Source organism: Syzygium oleosum, unplaced genomic scaffold (assembly GCF_021117445.2).
Source record: "Syzygium oleosum isolate NSW1041296 unplaced genomic scaffold, Sole_v2.1 Sole_v2.01, whole genome shotgun sequence".
Lineage (NCBI taxonomy): Eukaryota > Viridiplantae > Streptophyta > Magnoliopsida > Myrtales > Myrtaceae > Syzygium > Syzygium oleosum.
The window spans coordinates 12,867,998-12,890,443 of NW_026607485.1; the positions used below are offsets into that span (position 1 = coordinate 12,867,998).

The window sequence follows — 22,446 nt, forward strand, 5'->3', positions numbered from 1 at the left end:
CATCCCCGTTCGTCCCGAAATGCCTGGCCAGAACTACTGGGAGTTGGAGGGGTACATGTAAGCTTATGGTCGTTGACTGCTTGCCTTCTCAAGTGACCTGCTCCCAAATCAAAGCTATCCCTACTTCGAACCAAAGGTGACTGATTTTCCTGTACTTTCCCCTCGAATAGATTAGCATAAGACTCTCATTTCTTGGGCAGTATGATGAGATCCCATTTGCCTACCCTGATCAATGGAATAATTTAGTGGTTCAAACCAAATACTAGCAGAAGTTGTTCTGTCTGCTCTTCCAGCCACAGGACTTGGTCTATTTCCAGAGCGCATCTGCTGAATCTGACGAAATAACCATCTCCTTCCCGATAATGCAACATCAACAAAAGTGAGGCAACTTGTACCTGACTCAAAATGTTTCCATGGGATCTATTATGGTACTCCAACATCTATCACATCTATCAACAAGAAACCATTATCAATAAGCATTAAAATAGTTTACTAAAAATGAAACAACATTGGGATCTAATATGTCGGGAGCAACCTATAAGCACAAAGATGCGTATGTTGAAAAGTTTAGTTCATTTGATCATCAAGAAAGACGAAAAAGCCTGGTTGAGTGTGTTTAACACGACAAAAATAATTCCAAACTGCTATTATTTTTTCTAAGTGACGTAACTTCTGGGAAATGGAAATGTTTAGTTTGTGGATGTGTGCATGCAGGATGACATCTAATTAACTTGATGAAAACGGTAGCACCATTTTGATATAATTGAGAAGAAGTGAAGACATTAACTCTAGCACCATTTTCACTTTTCAGCATAATGCAGGGAACTGACCTATCTCTCAAAGCCACTGGGAAAAGCAATATTTCAGCAAATCTGTGACAACCATTAACATTAACCGTAAGGCTCTAACCTGAAAGCCCTTGTACTTTATAATTTCTTTCGCTCGATCGAGTATATGTAAAAATCAATCATGATTCAAATGAACAATATCTCCGGTATGTAGCAGGAAAATCAGGTGAAAATAGTTCTTTAACTGAAAAGCCAACAAATATAGCACAATTATGGAATCCCCAGAAGCCAGAAAGAAGTAAAGAAACACTAGAAGAGTACTCTAAGCATGGAGGTCATATGCAACCTATGAAACCAATTTATGCAGTTAATAAACAGACACAGTACTGCAGTTGGAAAGTAATTCAAGCACATCAGTATGCACGTGGTTCTTCTCCAGAAGTTAAAACAAATCTAGCAAAACAAATTTCTCACTACCTGCTTGAAAGTCCAATGAGAAATTCAAACAAAAAAACAGAAAATTTTACCTTTCGGATTTGAAAGTCCTCGTAACAAAAGCTCGCCACTACTGCCTGGAGGCAAGAAGGATCCAGTCTTGCAACCCAACACCTTGGCTTGCATATTTGGAGCCAAAAGTCCAATGGAAGAAATTTTTCGACACTTCTCAGTATTCAAGCCTCGGGTTCCAACTGCAGTTGACTCGGTCATGCCATAACCCTGCCAACCAGCATAATCAATGGCAGAACATGCCTAAAGAGCAGAAATCCTTGTGGTCACCCGACATACAAACATGGCTCATCAAGTGATGCCATAACAAGTTCAAATTCAATCAACTCAAAATTAAAATTTTCCATCTTAAAAGTATTATAAAAAGGGTAAAAGAAATCAAGACTTCAAACATATCTCAGTGTTTGATTGGGCATGGCAGAGATGTAGATTCAAGAAAAAAAAAAAAGAGTAATGCAAGTTTCATCATCCCTACCTGAATTAAGTCAAAATGGGATCCCCGGATCTCGGCCACCCCAGCGAAGGAAAGCTGCGCCGGAGCAGAGACGGAGCGAGCGAGCGAGCGCCGGTGGGAGAGAGTCGAGGACGAGGGCTTTGCTTCGTCGGAGCGGGGCGGTGTGCTTCCTCGGCGACGGCGGGGAGCAAGGAAAGCCGAAGCAGCAACATGGCAACTAGGAACACCGAACGAAATTTGAGAGCGAAATCACGGATTCAAAAAAAATTGAGACCGAGCAGAAAATATTGTGTACCCCTAGTGATTCCACCGTGGAATCGTCACCGGACCTCGCTCGTGGGAGGCGACGGACGTCGCTCATGGGCAGCGGCGGACCTGGCTCGACGGAGGCGTCGTCGGCGTCGGAGGCTAGGGCGGAGGCGGAGGTTAGGGCGTTGCTCGTCGGCGTCGGCGTCGGCGTCGGCGCGGCCTGAGGGAGACGGAGCACGGGGATCTGGACGGGGAGCGCCAAAGAGAGAGAGAGAGTGGAGATAGAGAAGGCGCTTGATTTTATTCAAAAATTTTCATCTCTCATCCAACGTGGAGCCTTCCTGACACACGATGGGTCCCTCGCACACGTGTCGCCATTTCAAAGTTGTGACGATTCCACGGTGGAATCACTACGGGTACACAATATTTTCTCCCATGTCTCCTCCCCTCCTCTCCCCGGAGTCACATATCTCTCTCTCTCTGTTATTTTGAATCTTTTCTGACTTGGCAATCACTTGGTGCCACATCAACATTGTATGTCTGCAAAAAACAAGAAACATTAATTAAATATGCCAACAATGATTTTTGTCCACTAGAAATTGACAAAGCTAATGGAATCCCTCACATGCTTTTTTAGGCAAGTTTTAATTGAAAAATGAACGAAATAAAAGTCTAAGACTCAAATATATAAATGACACCAAGACTTCTGTTGTCACTGTCCTGGCAATTGTAAATTTCACATACAAAACCAGTTTTTTTGTTGGTCGGTAGACACAAAACTAGTTGAGATGTATAATAGGAAGCAATGTGATTAGGTTATACTACACGATCTATTTGATATTCTAAAAGGAAACGAGCCAAACTACTGGAGATTTCTTCTTAGGTTACTTGTTGGTTCTTCCGTCCCCAAAGGCACGAGGCAAAGAAGGCTTGCTTCTCCTTATTTAAAAGGAAAAGATCAATTACTTATGCCATGTTAAGTACTCATTCTTTAAAAAAAGGGTTAATATCACGAAAAACCTTAAACTAGTATACCTATGACAAATTTACTCCAAACTAGTTTTTCGATTACCAAAAACCCAAAACTGGTACACCGGTGATAAATTTACCATTCGTGAGTTTCCATTAAATTATACTGTCAAATTGCTAAGTTGGATAACATATGACAGTTGACTGGTAAGTTCACGTGGAAATCCAAATGGTTAATACCACGAAAAACCTAAAAGTGGTATATCTATGACAAATATACCCAAACCAACTTTTGGGTTATCAAAAATCCCAAACTAGTACATATGTGATGCATTTGTCCTCCGTTAGTTTTCGTTAGTTAACATGGCAAGTCCATGTGTAAATCCATAACACCATTCTCTCTCTCTCTCTCTCTCTCTCTCTCTCTCTCTCTCTCTCTCTCTCTCTCTCTCTCTCTCTCTCTCTCTCTCACGGAACACAAAAAACCCTAGATCATCTTCCTCTTCATCGAATCCTTCATCGTCGTCTTTGTCTAAGGTCATAGAAATTGAAAACACAATTTAGCGAGAACTCTTTAATGACACTTTCTTATTAAATCTAGGTCAATGAACGAAGCAATCGGGCTGAGTTGTGATGTGCAATCAAGTTCCTTTTCCAGATTTCTCTAACTTCACAACTATATCATCAATACCTTAACTTTTTTTCATTCTACTTCACTACAAAATTTTACCAAGAAAGAAAAGGCTTTGCTGTTAAAGAAAAATCAGTGCGACCATTCATCATGGGCAACATCCTGAGGTAAAGAACAACTAAGATCCTTGCGGTTGTGGAAACTAGAGTGTGTAAAGAACAACAGATCGAGATTTCCGGTTGTGGAAACTAGAGTGTGTAAAGAACAACAGAGATTCTTTACCTCAGGATGTTGCCCATGATTAATGCACTGATTTTACTTTAATACCAAGGCCTTTTTCTTCTTGATAAAATTTTGTAGTGAATTAGAAAGAAAAAAGTTAAGGTATTGATGATATAGAGGCAATGTTAGAGAAATTTAAAAAAGAAACTTTATTGCACATCACAACTCGGCTGAATTGCTTCGTTCATCAACCTAGATTTATCGAGAAAAGTCTCGCTAAAGAGTTCTCGCCAAATGATGTTCGCAATTTCCACGACCTTAGACAAAGACGACGATGAAGAATTGATGAAAAGAAAAACGATCTAGGGTTTTTTGTGTTTTGAGAGAGAGAGAGAACAATGTTATGGATTTCCACAAAAAAAGTGTTATGGATTTCCAAGTAGACTTGCCACATTAACTAACGGAAATTAACGGAGAGTAAATGTGTCACGTTTATACCAGTTTGGGATTTTTGGTGACTTAAAAATTAATTTTGAATAAATTTATTACGAATATACCAATTTGGGATAAATTTGTCATAAGTGTACCAGTTTGGATTTTTTCATGATATTAACCATTTTGATTTCTACGTAGATTTGTTATGTCAACTGCCACGTGTCATTTAACTCAGCAATTTGACAGTAAAATTTAACAGAAACTAACATATGGTAAATTTATCACAAATATATTAGTTTGGAGTAAATTTATTACATATATACCAGTTTAGAGTTTTTCATGATATTCTTATTTTCTTTTCTCAAAGAAAAAAAAATAGCTGCATAACATGTCAACATGTGTTATCACAACGAAGGCAGGAGTGATTATTCCCATTTCCTTTTCTCAAATCAGTGTCGTTTTTAGTCAAAAAGTGGTACGCTCTACTCTAATCTAAAAAATCAGATGCCCACAGTTTCTCCATCTTCTTCTCTCTCTCTTTCTTTCTATTAGTCTCATCAACTTTGTGATTGCCATGTGCATCGAGGCCACTGCTGTGGGGGTTGATTGGAGTGAAGTCCCAACAACGCATTGCATGATTTCCCCCACTTAATAGCCTGGCCGATTTATGTTCTTGCAAAATAAAGTGGCTCTCAGCTTTAAAATTCATTTTCTCTCGTAGGAGGTGCTAAAATATATCTTGAGTTTAAACTCGATAGTCAAAATTCTATTCGAGATTAATTATTAAATATTCTGAATTAGATATTTTGTGGATGTCCGAAATCGAGTAAAAGGAAATATACGGACACATCAAGTTTGCTATTCTCACGTTGGAGTCCGAATCGTGCAATAAAAGGACAGAAAAAGGAAGTCCTTTGTTGGACCTTTTGACCGTGGAAAGTGGATTTCAGTGGGTTTATTAATTGGGTCAATTATAGGAAATAAACAAACAAGGAAATCAAGGAAATTCCGTTCTTGAGTCGGCAAAGTTTCAGAGAAAGAAGGAAATAAAACAGCGAACTTGGAAAGTTCAAACGTGAAATTTGGAAACCAATATTCGGTCAATTGAGGTTCTTTTATATATATAAGCCGTTTTAAGTGAGTGCCGTGGAAGTGCGAGTGACGTCACGTTGGTGCTGGGTGCTTGACATTGGGTTCGTGATTTTGTTCGTGGACTTACACCAGTAATTCAAGTATTTGTAGCGATTAAATCTTGTGGTAATATTTGTATACAATTTTTTCGTAAGATTAAGAGATTATTTCGTGAGGAATTGTGGCGCTAAATACTGCGTGCATTATTAGGTGTAATTGGGGCTTGGAAAACATTTAGACTGTTTGAATGATTTGAGTGTGGTTGTTATCTCCGTTGTATCGTTTGATCTATAGTGGAATTCCGTGCTGCTCTCCTCGTGGACGTAGGTCACTACGACCAAATCATGTAAATTTGATATTCGATTTATTTTCTTGTTCTTTCAAATTTATTATTCGATCGCTTGGCTTTCGTAACAGGGGGTATGAGTACTTCGTGATTGGCCAATAATTTCTTCAACCACACATCCATGCAAAGATTGCCATAACCCCAATCACTTCCGTTCAAAAGTAATGAAGACTCATTAATATGCAAATTTGATTCGGTACATCATAGCCGAAAATCCCATTTACTAAGTGTATGACCTAACCTAAAAATGCGCACTTTCGATGCCCTTTCATTGAGCTTACATCAATAACGTAGGCAATCAAATATTTTAAATATTTGACTCCCAAACTTTTTTGGGAGTTCAATATCTGATCATAGTTGATGAGGGTCTATTTATCAAGTAAGTCTTCGTACCAAGAGTATACACCAGGAATCTCCTAACTATATCGACTTTATTGGGTATATCTGGTAACGTTCAGCTGGTCAATTATACAATTGCTTAAACAATTTTGAAAAATGCTTATGTTGGGAAACCGTGCTGATTATTCGACCAAACCCATTTTCATGTACCAATTTCATGTTCAGGTAATGAAAAATTTTCTCTAACCAAACAGGGCGAGGTGCTTTGCTTTTGCCGCATCCTTTTCTGATCCATAGGCCTCTGGGACTTTCCACTTTTCCTCTGGACCCACGGGCCTTTCTCAGCACCCAACATTTGCACATGCTTTGCAATATGAAAACTTTTATCCCCTTTATCTTCTTATTGGTCAATTCCATTCCCACTTTGCCATGATTTGATTTTGCCATCTCTAAAAGCAGTTCGCACCTCAAAAAGAATCAACCTCCTAGGGTAGGAACGCTTATTAAGAACACAAACCAGAAGAAGGTAGGCTATATTGAAATTGACTACAACTGGAGAACCAGATGTTTATGTAACGTTTCCATCTCTCTCTCTCTCTGTCTCTGACAACTGCCGAGAGCGGGTACAACCGGAGAACCAGATGTTTGTGGAAGTCTGCTTAGATTAAAACCCAAAAAGTTGTTGGTTCAGAGGATTTGAGTTCGATTCTTTCTGTTGCTGGCTTTTCCGGTCATTCTCAAAAGCCACCGATCTCGTAATCTTACTTTCTTTCTTTTCTAATTTGCTAGAACCCTGCAAGCTGCAACCTTACTTTTTATCTTACAGCAATCTTACTTTTTCGGTAAATGAAATGCTTAAGTGTCACTATTTTTTGAGAGGAGCAAATGGATGCTTGAATTGTTGAAAGAATTTTAATTGTTAATTTCTCATTACTATTTTATGCAAGGTAGTTTTGGAAGGAATATATAGAAGGGAGGGCCGGGAGAATGTAGAATTTATGCATGTGAGCTTTAGTATAACTACTCCCAGTCGTTTTTTTTTTAATTCTTTCATAAATATTTTTAAATAATTATATGATGCATCAAAATTTGACTTTTTCTTTCTTTATTTTTCATCACTTTGTTTTTCTTATCTCCATTTTTATTGAGTTAATTTTAACAAATAAGTAAGTTCTAATATATAAGAGCATAATTCCACGTAAATGCAATTGATTTGTATATGATTTTTACAGTTTAGTGACATTTTTGTCATCAATTAGATTTTAATTTTCTTTAATATCCTATATGAAAGTATAATAAATACCACGTGTGATCGTAATGCTTACTCCAATTTTGCCAATTTAATTTAAATGAAAGTGTGAATTCTTATTATACATATGAAATTATTGCTCAATCATAAATTATGAAATCATGATGTTGCGCATTTAGGACCGACAATTTTTCGACATATCAAGTGTCCAAGACAGATCAATGCACAAGCAGTGCTCAGACTTTGATAAACAATCAATAAACGGGAGTTTGATAACTATTTGTGTAAAATGTATTTAATAGCAGTGATGTATCTCGTAAAATTTCAAAAATATATATTGTCTATCTACAAAACAAGAATGTGTTGACTGTTATGGAGGTACAAGGATACTAATGCTGTTCGGATACTATATATATGGAAAAAAAAGGCTAATAACACCAAAAACTCCAAATTAATACACCCGTGCCACATTTACACCAAACTAATTTTTATGTTACAAAAACTTTGCAACTAGTACACATATGCCACATTTACTCCAAATTAGTTTTCATGTCATAAAAAATATCAAATTGCTACATCTGTGCTACATTTATTCCAAACGGGTATGCCCATGCCACATTTACTCCAAATTGTGATTGTCGCGACCTCCCCGAACCGGCCTCGCCGCCTAAGGGGTTAGGCTAATAGATTACTAAGTTAAACCTAGCTCGAGCTCTCCCAAGCCCATATCAATTCGCGACTTAAGTTTAAGTTGTTAACATGCAAATCAATTTCATCTAGGAGTCACCACTAATCGATTTTTGGTGGGTCGATTAGACACCCAAGTAAAGCACAGGAGAAATGCTTTACTTCTACGAACCAGAGATTCAATGGGTACGGGGACTTGATTACACTAATTGACCAATTAGTGCCCTTTCGGTATCTAACCTTGTTCAATTACTGCCTAACGTGTTCACACTAATCGGGAGTCTCAAAATTCGATCCCTAACCAGGCTAAGGGAGTCCACAATCAATACATGAACCTAATGTGCATATTCAACCACACGCGAGATTAAATTAAACACACAATTCAAAGTGTGTGAACCAAGCAATGTGCAATTAAACATGACACTAATCACACAAAAGGGCAAGAAAAGCTAATTCTAAAACCCAACTTCCAATTTTTTGATTTTCGTAAATTTTTAAATTTTAATCAATTTTTTAATGTTTTCTAATGCTTTTCAGACTTTTTAATATTTTTTTTTGGAATTTTTGAACATTTTCGAATTTTTTGGATTTTTTTATATTTTTTTATATTTTAATATTTTTTTGAATTTTTGAATTTTAATATTTTTAATAAAATAAAGATTCCGGACCGGGTCCCTGACCTGATCCGCCCGACACCTGACTCGGCTCTCTGACCCGCCGGGACCCCTCATTTCCTATTTCTTTTCCGATTTTTTTTATTTTCCCATTTTCCCTCTCTTTATTTCTTCTTTTTTCTTTTTGTTTCTTTTTGTTTCTTTTTCTATTTTTCTTTTCTGGTCTTCTTCCCCTCTTTGCGTGCACTTCTGGACGTCTCTCCCCAGAACGCTTTCTTCTTCGCTTCTTCATCGAGAACGTCTTCATGCCGTCACTGGGATTACGCCGGGAACGCCCACCGCCGTCCGTCGGCTCGGGCCGCCAGCGTCGACGACGGACGCTGGCCTTACGCCATCACCGCCGGCCAACTTTCCAGCGACCACACCAGCCCCTTAGAGAAACAGTCACAACTCCCCACCGGCGACAAACGCACTTTCTATCAATCCAACATTCGGTCCCAACAATAGACGCTAAGCCTGAACACACAAGCATACATACACAAAATCAGGCATAGAACACTGTCACGGTGGGACTTCGCCCCAAGGCCTCACCGGAAAATGAATGTTGACTCCGACTCGTGTGCACGTCCATGGCCGACATCGGGGAACAACGGAATATGCCATACAAACACATGAAAAAAAACAAGGAAAGCTTGGGGTCAGTAACTACATTAGAACCATTCAAGCATATAACAAAACTTTGGGGCGTCGGTTTTGCAAAAACGGACTCGGAGTTTCAGTCGGACATTTTGGCTTGAACATGGAGTGTGAGGATCTAAGGAACCGTATCTCGTCAAAAAATCGTCTCGGCTTGCGATAGAACGCTAAAAAAAAAAACGCGACCAGGTCCGACATTTAAAACTTAAATAGCTTCAGGCGGCAAAAAAAATGGATCCACGCTCAGAAAAGGTTCATGGAGTGTCGAACGAATGTTAGCCTCTGTCGACGGGGCCGAGCAATCACCGAACGGACTCGGTGTGCCCGGCACCCGAGAGGCAGGGGAGGGGAGCAGCCAAAACAGGGGAAAGCTATGGAGACCCACCTGGTTCGTGACCGACCGGGATGAAGCGCGGCGACTGGAAGCTCGTCGGCACCGACGGCGACTCGGGCGGCCCTCCGGCGAGCGGGTGAGGCTCTCTCTTCCTTTCTCACCCTCAAGATCTCTCTTTTTCACCTCATCCTCCCTTTCTCTCCGGTTCTCTCTCGCCCGCTCCCCCGATTTCTCTCCCTTTAGCTCTCTCGAGCTCTCAATGTTCTCTCACTCTCTCCGCTTTAAGGCCGGCCGGCCAGCCAGCAGGCGCGCATGGATGCCACCGCCAGCCTGCCGCGGTAGGCCGATCCGCCGACCCGCGGATCACGCTGCCCCTCCTGCCGTCTGCTTCTCTGGCTTCATTCTGCCTTTGTTCCTCCCCCGTACGCTCAGAAGCGTTGAACGCTTGGGGGAGAAAGTGAACAGCCCGTGGGCTAGGCCGAAGGGAAAAGGGCCGGCCCGAGCGCGAAAGGAGGAACAAGATGGGCCGCGCGAAAAGTAAAAAGGGAAAGAAAAGGAACGGGCTGACCGACTTGGCCCGGAAATCTCCTTTTTTTTTTTTTTATAAATATTTTGTGTCCTAATAGGCCCTATTAATGCAAATGTGCCTAATGTCTATATGCCATGCAATTTAATGAAAATATTTTTTGTTTAGGGGTTAAAAATTAAATCCTAATTTTTTATGCGATAAAACCCTAAATGATTGGGCAAAAATTTAGGTGTCAACAGTGATAAATCTAGGAACATTTTAGGGCAAATGTGACACGAGTGCACTAGTTTGAAGTAAATGTGGCACAACTGTATCAATTTAGGATTTTTTGTAATACAAAAATTAGTGTGAGGTTATGGCACAAGTGTTCTAGTTCGGGAGTTTTTGTGATACAAAAACTAATTTGAAGCAAATGTGGCATGGACGTACTAAATTGAGATTTTTGGTGATATTAATCATAAAAAAGAAGAAGATAGATTCATCATGCGTAGTCCTACTTGAAATCACAGTAACCCACTGCCCAGTATATGCTAGATCGACACGTGTCCATGAAATTGTCACCACAAAAGTGTCATGATTTCTAATCAAACTGGCCAATTTGCTTTGCTTTTGCCGCATCCTTTTTCTAGCAAACTTTTTCGGAAATTCGACAGCCAATTTCAATGGATGAAAATCTATTTATCAGATAGTTTGATGTATTAAATACATTTATAGTGCTAGAAATTATTTTATCGATCGTCCTTTGTGACATTTTGTTCGTCAACTCTACAACTGGCTAAACAATTTTGGAGACCACTTTCGCATGCTATTTTCATGTTCAAATGAAAATGAAAACCAAAAACTGAAAATTTTTAACTAAACAAACAGGGCAACCTACTTTGCTTTTACCGCATAGTCAAGCCAGGATGTTAGACTAGTCGATTTCGTGCATGTCAAGCTCGGAATTTGTCCATTGGGACCCTTCCAAAGGTTTTCCACTACATTAGCTGCATTCCACATTTTACGATGATTCCAAAAGCATATCTCACAAAGGCTTTCATAATTTCAGCATTTTATGTCGAATCTCGCAAAGGCTATGTTCCCCTTTTCTTCTTATTGATCAATTCCATTCCCACTAGCCAAAATTTAATTTATTCTTTTAAACATGAGAACGAACGAGATTTGAGGATTCGACTTTCGTGCGTGTGGAACGCTGTGGGCCATTACTCTGATTTTTTCATGATATTATGTATTTTCTCATTGGTTTTAAGACTATTCGAGTTTTCACGAAGTGACATGGAGATGCCATTGGCCTTGCTATATATTCGTGCATGAAGTTGATCATGAGGCAGCACCAGACCATTGTCTCCCAACAAAAGCATCAGCTCTGCAACCTCCTCTCAAACACTCCTCAACCCCTGCCTTTCCCATCGAAAATGGCGGAAGCAGTGCTCTTCAGCCTTGCCACTGACATACTAAAAAGCCTCACCACTGAAATGGCAAAACCTGGAGGCTTCTTCGCTTCTCAGAATATCCAGTTGCTCTGCTGTGCCAAGGACGAGCTCCAAAGCCTTGAAGGCACTGTCCAGACCATCCAAGCTGTGCTTTTGGATGCTGAGAGACAGCAATGGCACAACAATGAGCTCAAGCTCCGGCTCAAGAGGCTCAAGGATATGCTGTACGAGTTACAGGATTTGCTCGACGATGTCGCAACCGAAGATCTGAGGTGGAAGGTCACTTCTGGCAACAAGATGTTGAAAGCAGTACGCATTTTCTTCTCTAAATCAAATCAGCTTGCACACCGTCTCAAAGTGGCTAATAAGATTCAGGAACTTAGGAAGAAACTGGTTCGGATTAAAAATGATAGGGAGTTCAATTTGGAGCGGCATCTGAGTGAGGCAACTCTTTCTATTGTGAGGAGGACAACTCACTCTTTTGCGCGAGAGGAAGAAATAATTGGTAGAGAAGAGGATAAGGAGGAGATCATCGCACAATTGCTTGATTCCTCCTCCAGAGAGAGTGTGTCGGTTGTTTCCATCGTCGGTATAGGAGGACTGGGAAAAACCACGCTTGCTGATCTGGTATACAATGATGAAAAGGTGAAAGAATGTTTCAAGCTTAAGATGTGGGTGTGTCATGGGGATCCTAAAATATTTGATGTGGATTTGATCATCAAAGAAATACTGAAATCAGCCAAAGATGGGTGTCAAGGGGATCTTGAGATGACAAATCTGCAAGGCATTGAAAATAAGAATGAGGAACAGTTGCGAAGGCTCCTTGGTAAGGTACTAGGTGGGAAGAAGTACTTGCTTGTTTTGGATGACTTGTGGAATGACGATCGCCTGAGATGGCTGGAACTCCAACCTTTGCTAATGGGCGGTTCAAGGGGGAGCAAGATACTCATAACCACACGCAATCGGTCAGTTGTGCAGGCTACGGATGCGAATTCAGTTATCCATGATCTACGTGGCTTATCTGAAGATAAGTCATGGGACTTATTCAAGAAAATGGCTTTTGGAAATGGGGAAGAATCATTAGACTTGAGATTGGAGGAGATAGGTCGAGATATACTTAAAAAATGCGCTGGCGTTCCCCTTGCCATCAAAACAATAGGTAGTCTTCTATACGCCAAAAATGAAAAAGAGTGGCTCAATTTCAAGGAGCGTGAACTTTCAAAAATAGATAAGCTGGACCGTGGAATTATGGAAATCCTTAAGCTCAGCTACGATCATCTTCCATCACATTTAAAACATTGCTTTGCATATTTTGCATTGTTTCCAAAAGATTATGTCTTTGATAAACAGACAATGATACAACTCTGGATGGCACAAGGCTTCATTGAGTCATTGGAGGGGAACGAGGACCTAGAAGAGACTGGGGATAGTTATGTCTCGGACCTACTAAGTAGGTCCTTCCTCGAATTTGAAATGGTCGATGATTACACTGGTGAGGTGAAAATGTTCAAGATGCACGATCTCATGCATGATCTTGCCTTGAAAGTCGCAGGAGATGAGTGCAAGATGGTTAATCTTAATGAAGGCAGCATCAATGGAGGAATTCGACACGCATCGTTTGCTTCACAATCATCCTCACCACAAGAAGTGACCTCTATTCTTGAACCGAACAATCTACGAACATTTCTCTCTTTGAAAGAGAGCAGAGCATTTGTACAGAATGGGATTCTGTCCAAGTTTAGGCATTGTCGAGTGTTGGGCTTGGGCTATGCGCATTTTGGTATCCCTACTTCCTTGGGAAGTCGGTCCAAGCACTTAAGATTTCTTGAAATTTCTGAAAACCTATCCATGGAGAGTATGCCAGATTCAATCACAGATTTGTTGAACTTACAAACCCTTAAACTCTTCGGTTGCAAGAATCTTAAAACACTTCCGAGAGATTTGAGGAAATTGGTCAACCTGAGACACCTCTCAGTTAATGGATGTGACTCACTAAGCCACCTACCATTCCTAAGTGAACTCCCTTTCCTAAGGACGTTGAATCTCATGGGCTTGGATGCATTGGAGTTCCTTCAAGAAATTAGTTACCCAGAGCATTCTAATATTGGGCGGCCCTTCTTCCCATCTCTGAAGAGACTATCGCTCCTCAATTGTCGCAACCTAAAAGGATGGTGGGGAAGACGGCAAATGGTGGCAGCAGATCAGGATCGTGCACAGTATGATCAACAATCATCCTTCCCAAAACTTTCGTCCGCAGCAATATTGGGTTGTCCACACCTGAATTCAGTGCCACTGTTCCCCTTGATAGAATACTTGAACATAGCTAGCGCGGAGTTGTTGGAACAAAAGATGGCCGTTCTAGATTTTCCATCAAAAGCACCAGTGGAATCCACGTTCATCCCTCTCTCTAAATTGAAGGGTCTACATTTTGCTGGTGGTGATTTGGAGCACTCGATGCTCGAGACTTTACTTCCGGTGCTTAACAACCTCAAGTCCATGAGCCTTGATGATTGCGCCAAACTAAGGAGTCTCTCTTGTGGAATGCAATATATGTCCTCACTCGAGCACCTCGTCATTGGTGCTTGTGAAGAACTTGATTTGTCGAGCCACGATGACGAGCATGGCACCCAATGGCGATCTCTTGTTAAACTCCGCATTCTTAGAATCAAACAACTTCCGAAACTGGTGACATTACCGGAGGGGATTCAATATGTCCCCACTTTGCAATTTCTCCAGATTGAACGCTGTGAGAATCTGACGAATTTGCCCGAATGGATTGGTAATTTCTCCTCGCTCAAAGTGCTTGAAATTATTGGCTGCAGGAGGTTGCGTTGTTGTGAAGGGATTGTCCACCTCGCCGACCGACAGGATAAAGTTAGAGTCATCGGAAATCCCAGGCTAGCGATAAGTCTAGGCGCCCATTCTCTTCGCTCGAAAAACTTACATTTTTTGGCTGCAACAGTTTTCCGGACGGGATTGTCCACCTTACCAACCTAGAGGATAAAGTTAGAGTCATCGGAAATGCCCAGCTAATGGTAAGTCTAGACACCATTATCTCAATTTCAAGTAGTTTTGTGCGAAATTAAAATATTAAAGACCGTCACCACCAGGCGGAAGCATTTGGGGTCATGTGAAAGTAGCGGATTTTTGTTTTGAATTGCGCGTGCTCACAGAGAAGAAGAGAACTAAAATAAGGATCTTACGCCTTGGAAGAAAAGAAACTCCTATGACGCTAGTTGCTTCTGTCTTTCTTGTTTTGGTTTTGGAACTTTTATTTGCAGGAGAATATATTTTAATGCAACCGTATATTCCTCCTCATAAATTTCACTTTTGGTAGTTTTGCACCTTTTCCGACTTGGCTTTGTAAAATATATTGTCTTGCGCACGTTTTCTGAACTAACAAAATACTCGTTAGTATGGAGTAAAACGAATTATACATGTATAAAACACAATTCGTATTGTATTTAGGTAAATATGATTCATTTTTTACTTATTTTAAAATTTTTGTGAGTCAAATAAATATGCAGCATGTCAATTATAACATGTAATTGCTGACTTCACACTTGTAATTACATCTTCTGGTGTTCAGATAAACACATATAATATTGTTTGAGCATGACATTAGATAGCACGAGGTAAAAATAAAATTAATTGTCATACTCGTTATTTTTATAAAAGAATACAAACAAGATAGGTATGTTTTTATATGCAAGTTTTGCTGGTTTGTAATGCGATTAATGTTAGGCTTGTCATAATTTTATTTTCAGGCTTAATTTCAATAGTACCAATAAAAAAAGTTTATGTTTTATACCCGTCTGTATGGTGCAATGTTTAACTTCTGCCCCCATGAAAATGGCAGGCGCACATATGGATAAGAAGAGTTTTGTGGGCCCCCCACTACAAACCGAAGCTGTTAGATGAAGGTGTGGATTAATATTTAATTACTTTAACACTCCCCTTCACGTTTAGTCTGATTTTTTTTTTGCCTAGTACTAAGCGTTGACATATTTAATTAGGGAGACAAATGGGGCCTGGAAAGATTTGAACTCAGCACATTCAGCTTTGATACTATATGAAATTTGATGCCCATTATCAACTGTTCTAAAAGCTTAAGTTGTTAGTTAAAGACGTGGAATAATATTTAATTACTTTAACATGGCTCAAGAGGCTGGAGAGTGTCGTGCGAAGTAGAGGACTTTTGCTCGATGACATCCCCTGCGGCGGTGCTACATATTTGTACAATTAAGGATGCCGCGCCTTGGAGAAAAAAGGAACTCTTATCACGTTACTTGTCACTTTTTTTGGTTATATTCCTCACCATAAATTTCATCTTTTATAGTTTCTGCTCGTTTCTTGGAGTTGTTTTTGTACAATATATAGTGATCACAGTTCTTGTTTGTTTATGAATGTACGTCGTGCCTTTATTCAATAGTTCTCGGTGAAAATTTTTTCTGGCCTCTAATGAAATCTCCATTTGAGAGCTGAGGTGAAGAGTCGCGACCAATGACAACACGGTAATGAAACTACCTCGTGTAGAACTTTAAAGTGGGTAATAAGATAGCCACGGCCCTCTCAAAGTGAACCTCAAGAGAGTTTAATGGATTGCTAGGAGGGCGCATATAACCCTCTTGCAAGGTAGTGCTTATGCTTCGCATCAACTCTTTTAAGCCTTACTATTGATACCTAAATTTTTGCCCAAAAATCATTTTCGAAAATTGGAGCTTGTTTTCCGCAAAAAAATATATTTCATTAGATGTCGAGTTCTTGAATTACTCATGCATTTAGTACAACTTTCTAATTGATATTTATTCCCTTAGAGTTTGTTTAAAAAAATGACATAAAAAAGATAAAAAGTATATACATAATAAAAAGAACAAAAAAATAAAAAAAATTAAGTAAAAAAAATTAAAAGAGAGATGGCATGGGCGGACGTTGATTGAGGCGGTGGAGAACTGGGACTGAGAAGAGCTCATCAGCTCACGTCGGTCACCAACCACACACGCACACACTCACCTTCAGCAAGTTGGAAGATGGATTGTCAGAATTCATTCAAAGCCACAAAACCAACAGTAAGAGGATGTCATTCCTGCTTTCAAGAAAATGGACCAAGACAAAAAGAATAAATGAAGAAGAACAGGGCATGGGCTGAAATCAAACGTTGAGTGAAGCAGAGGAATAGCAGCGGATAGGAGCATTGATCGGCGCATGAAATTGAGGAAAGAAGGCCGAGGACAAGTAGAACATTCAGCGCAAGACATGGAGAGAAGATAGAAGATAGACTGAAGATAGAGTGAAGCAATGAGTAAGCAGGGCGTGGGCACAGAACAGTGGAAGCAACAGGGAGAATGCTTGAGAGAAGTTGAATGTATAAGAAAGGATGGACGACGAACTTCAGAGGAGGACGGGGAAAAACCCATACCGACCGATATTGACTTTCGTTTTCTTCTCCACGCTTTTCGTTTGCTTCCTCAGTCTATCCGGCTGCTTTTCATTCTCAGGGCAATGCGAATGCAGAGACTTGGACGAGATAACGTAGTGAAGGGTTCAAGGAGACACAGATTGTGTATCGTGCTGAGGTATTGTTGGAAAAACACCCATGTTAGGCACAGATTGTGTATCGGCCGATTGATACCAAGTATCGACTATGTCTTTTTCATGAGCTCGTCAACCTGGTCGAGGACCAAAGTCTCGTCCCTGTTGTCAAATATCGACTTCAGCAGTCATATACAGGTGAATGTACAGAGGGAAACCGTCGGCCCTGTGACAAACATCAGTAGGAGTCCCGTTGGCACTTTGCCATGATAACGACACCACGGAATTTCTAACGCTTCGCATGGTGTCTGAGTTTTCCCCAATGTCCATGGTCATTTTCTCGCCGGCTTGGATAATTTCTCTGAGACAGACCTTGAACATGTTCGATTTCTTTAACGGGATTGGCAGGTGAAGAAGCAACCCTGCTTCTAGGATCTTGAACTGTCTCTTTCTGCCGGCCATGATATTCCTTGGAGTCGTTGAATTCGGATGGTTTTAAGTGGCGGAGAAGCTCGAGCGAAAGGTTAATGGTCTCCGCCCGCATACCCATTTACTGACATTAACAATGGCATGAATGAACCAATATATACACTAGATGCACATTTGAAAAATTTGTATCTACTTATTAACTCAAAAAAACTTGAGCGGCGCAGTTAACTTGGATAAGGAATTGCATTCTCCAGGAACCCATAAGAACCTAATCTTTCTATCCCGAGAAATGAGTACACTGGCTTGTTCATCAATTAGTACCTCCGACCATTTTCTCCAATCGGTGAAAGAACGTCGCGTGCTCTGTCGTTGGATTTTGGCTGGTCTTTGTCTTTGACTCCCTGAGGTTGTGGCTCCAGTCTCTTCTGTCTCTCCGGTGGTCTTTGAACAATCTCCCCATCCTATTCTGTGAAAGGTAACGTCCTATTCTTTGTTGCAGCAAATCAAGTAACCCATTAGTAGTACAAAACGTGAACGGGAAGTAAACGCACAAAACAGAGTCGATATGCCTAAAGTGTCACTCTTTTACTATTTTTCTCATGTATAAGTCACAGCCCCAACTCTACAAGAACTAGACAATGACAGTCGTTCTTTTATCCAAATAATGCAGCCTCCATCGTAACCATAATTCAACTTGATATTGAAATATATACATCTATATATGTTTGATAAAAAGTCATTTGGTTAGAGGATCAAAGTTTCCATAATTCAAATATATACATCTCCATTTAACAACTAAATTCAAAAGTTCATCTCAAATATAATCAACTCAAACCCAAAAATCTCACTATTCAAAATGTCCTCCTGATAACGTAAACGCTCTCGTCTTAGTTGCGGTTAACGGAATAACTTGAAAAGCAAGTAAGATGAATGAAATGAGTAATCACAATCTAATGAGTAATACATCTCTTCTAAGCAGATCGGACACTCACTATGCATGTCTATAAATCTTATCATATCAATCCCAAATCCAGTATAAGATTTACGTAAAATATAAAAAATGGAAGATATCTTTCCAACAAAACTTTTTATTTATAAGATTAATCAACCATATCAACTCACAATACCAAATTGACCATAATGATCTATTCCATTGATCAATTTATAATCAAGTCAAACGTTAATGATCCATTCCATCGACTAATCTAATGCTCAATATCTAACTATAGTCATAATTAACCCCCATGACAAAGGCGACCAAGTTTAACTTTGGCTAGTCTCCACCTATATCAGCTGGTGGTTTGGCCCAAAAGGACGTCCAGATAACAATATGCATACTTACCCCCTAATGAATTCTAATCATAGGGACATGAGCATAATTCACTAATATTGTTCTCCAATAACCCACAAATCCAAATTCACAATCCAATTTCAAAACTCAAGTTTACCGACCAAATTATATAACTTTTCACGATTTAATATATATTAAAGTACCTTTCATAAACCATATTCATAAATCACGAACTTTTCATAATTCTTTCATAAAAGGTTTGGCAAACTATTTACAGGCAATCAACTCAAATTGTAATCAATGGATATTTTTCCATTTCAAATAGATATAATGGTGATAAATGCTCGATCTTGATTTTATGCAATAAGAATGTTATTTTAAAACTCAAAGTATATCTCATCCATATTGCTTCTGAAATATGAGTTTATAAATTTCAAAGAAGAGATAGCCACCACTCACCTGATATAGCCTAATCCAAACCTTGAAAGTTATCTCAAGCTCACGAACTCACAATCTTATCAAATGAGCGAGAAATGATATCAAAATTAAGCAAAGCACTATCTCAACTACGAATCAACTAAGCCAAGCTTATTCACCGATAAAACAACTGTTACGCATTAACGAAACTCTCGTCTGAAGCAAATATTTGAATCTATCCGTATCGCCGAGCTTGAGCGTAAAAGTTCAAAAATTCGTTCCAATCAAAACATACTTCATTGGGGATTTTCGTCAAACCCCACAGCTCAACAACATTCTAAACTATCATTTCCATATAATTCCATAGCTTATCAATTCCCAAATCGGACTTCACAGTTCAAAACTCACATAACACCGAATATATGACTTAACACCGAAAAGTACTCCGATTATACGAACGAATGGCTTGAATACTTACCGGGCCTTGCAATTCGGAGTTGATTCGGCTTGTCGAGATGTCCAAAACTATACGCTAAAAATTTCTCTCTCCTCTCATTTCTCCTTTTCCTTTCTCCACGGACGAGCTTCTTCTTTTCCTTGTTTTTGTCACGGATCGTGCTTCTTCTCTTTTTGCGCTCATATGCACATCTGGTGAAGGAAATTGAAAATGGGCTTAATATTTGGGCTTGGGCTGGGCCGTTATTACATATAATTAGATATCTAATTAACGTATAATTTTTTATACCTATCTATGAAGGAATTGTCGTTTCCTCCTTCCAAGTGGAAGGGAAGGAAAGGGAAATTTTATGTATTTTCTCATTCACATGATTATTTTTTTTTCACACACCACATAAAGGAAGTGGAATATACATTCCGTTTCATTTATATCCGAATCGCCCTTTCCATTTCTAGTGCCAAACCATATGTTCTCTCTTCATGAAGAAAAAATAAGGGAAATTCACAAAACCTTTTAGCCATACGACTATCGGAATGTATATCATCTTCGTGACTACCGAAGTGTACGTTGTTGATGTGTTTGTGCGTGCACTTATCTAGTTGTACGATAAACTTTCTTGGGATTAGGATTTTTTTTTATTTCTTAAAAAAATGATTTAGTCCAAGTAAACAAAGCGTTCTTAACTTGTGCGCTCAAGAATTAATTCTGGGCACGTGGAGCGAATCTAGGTGTTTTGTATTGCGAAAGAAGATTTGTGTCCATGAGTGAACCTTCACCTCATCCATGAAAGCAGAACAAACACCAAAAGCTACAAGCTTTAACTCCATAATCCTTGTGTTTGGGATCAACATACGAGTCAGAAATCACTAACAAAACACCAGGCAACCCTGTTGGCAGAAATTATTTATAGCTTTTAGGAGATAAAAAATATATTACACAAATTAGAATAGACATTGAGAGTGAGTTTTTAGGTTGGACTTTCTAACGTGGTTTCAAAGTCAGGTGCTATCCCTTTTGTGCGTGTATCCACCCCCGTTAATTAAATTCTACACATCACTCCAAATCTGGCTTGCACGTGAGAGAGGGAATTGAAATTTCCTCCACCGCTTAACGATGGGTCTTATAGGCTCTCTATATACATATCTATAAGCTTAAGTTTTTGGGGTCAGACTTTTTAACAAAGAGAAATAAAAAGGAACAAATGAAGCAACCTTGGAGCTTGTAGGGCGTGGTCTCCTCTTCAATCTCACACCCAAAACCAGAGCATCTCTTAAAGCAGCCATTGTAGATCTTCTTCTTTGCTTCCCCTTCACTGTAGCCAATTTACAAACAAAGCAGCGTGGATAGTCAGCAACATCTTCCAAATGAAAGAACCACATAAAGAGAACCCTCGAACATTTGATCATCATCATTGACAATCACCATGACCAAAGCTAACTGCTGTAAGCTTCAAAAACATTCATTTGGATAAAATATTAGCACAGCGACAAGTACCCAAAGGAAAAACTTTTCATATCGCTCACATAAAAAGGTAAAAGCAAGCATCCACCATTCAGAGATTAGAACAACATTCACCAGCGTCTTAATTTTCATTTCACTAAATTCATATTAATTTTCAATTTGGTCCTTTGTTCCTTCTCCTTTTGTTTTACTTTATATTTCAAGCTATATTATGTAATTCCTTTCTTTCATAAAAAAATTGCATGATCATAAGGATCTTTCATCAAATATTTGCATGATCAAAAGGATGAGGTCATGCAAGTTAGAGTGCAGCTGCGAACTTTGACGTTAATAATTTATACGTGCCCAAATTTATATGTAAGTCCCTTCATAAAATAAGTTCACACTTTGACATACAACTTTGAAATTTGAGCAATAATAATTGCATGTGAATATATGTCTATGTGATCGTAAATTCACTATTTATAAAAGAGACACATAATTTCTTAATTATCTTTTTTTACTAATCGAGTCATCAAAACATTTAGAGTCTCTAGGGATATCATTAAAAAAGTATCTCTTTGCTTTTATTGTCACAAAACATGGATGGTCCCGGAATTGATCAATTTAATAAGTCCCCCAACTCTAAATTTTACACATATTTTTACATATAAGGGCAATTACAGAGTTATCATCGGTTGATAGAAGGGTCCTCAAGTATCTTGATATATGTGTATAAAATTGTCTCAACTTTACTTCGAGAATGTATTTATATAAATTATGATTTATAGAGTACTACAAATGTTGAAAAATTAATAAGACGAATAAGCAGGCTACAATGCAAACATTTAGGGTAATGAAAAAAAATCATAGGGTTGTATTTGTTAAAATTTTTTTATCGCACATCCAACGCACTGAGTTAATATTCTAGTATAGAATATGAAGGGGGATTTTAAAGACATGGCATGTTGACTAGACTCTTGTCAATTTTGTAAGGGGATCTACTGAAATAGTATTCTCTTATTTTCTTATTCTTTGGATAAGAGTTAACATTTTTCACACAAGAAAGCTAATTTTGTTTAATTATGGCTCATTTATGTTAAACAATTCTGAATTTACTTATTTATCCCAAGGCTCATTTTGCTACACAATTCTCAATAAATTTAGTTATTTTGAGGAAATTTCATAAATTTGCTTAACCATTTCTAACAAAATTTGTTGTAGTTGTGATTGTTGTTGTCGGCGTTTACACCTTCAAGTATCAATC

The 22,446-nt window shown here is 39.0% G+C and overlaps 2 protein-coding genes across 2 annotated transcripts in view; both read left to right on the forward strand.

Moving 5' to 3' along the window:
* The window catches only part of LOC115683569 (putative disease resistance protein RGA1), a 94,608-nt gene that overhangs the window by 40,336 nt on the left and 31,826 nt on the right, over positions 1–22,446 (forward strand). The gene's annotated exons all lie outside the window — the stretch shown is intronic.
* On the forward strand, positions 11,548–14,610 carry LOC115664079 (putative disease resistance protein RGA1). Its single transcript, XM_056319174.1, has one exon. The coding sequence runs from the start codon at positions 11,596–11,598 to the stop codon at positions 14,608–14,610; it is 3,015 nt and encodes a 1,004-aa protein (XP_056175149.1). The 5' UTR covers positions 11,548–11,595.

What these genes read in the sequence shown, in the direction of transcription:
- LOC115664079 (XM_056319174.1), top strand. Translation starts at nt 11,596, where the DNA reads ATGGCGGAAGCAGTGCTCTTCAGCCTTGCCACTGACATACTAAAAAGC.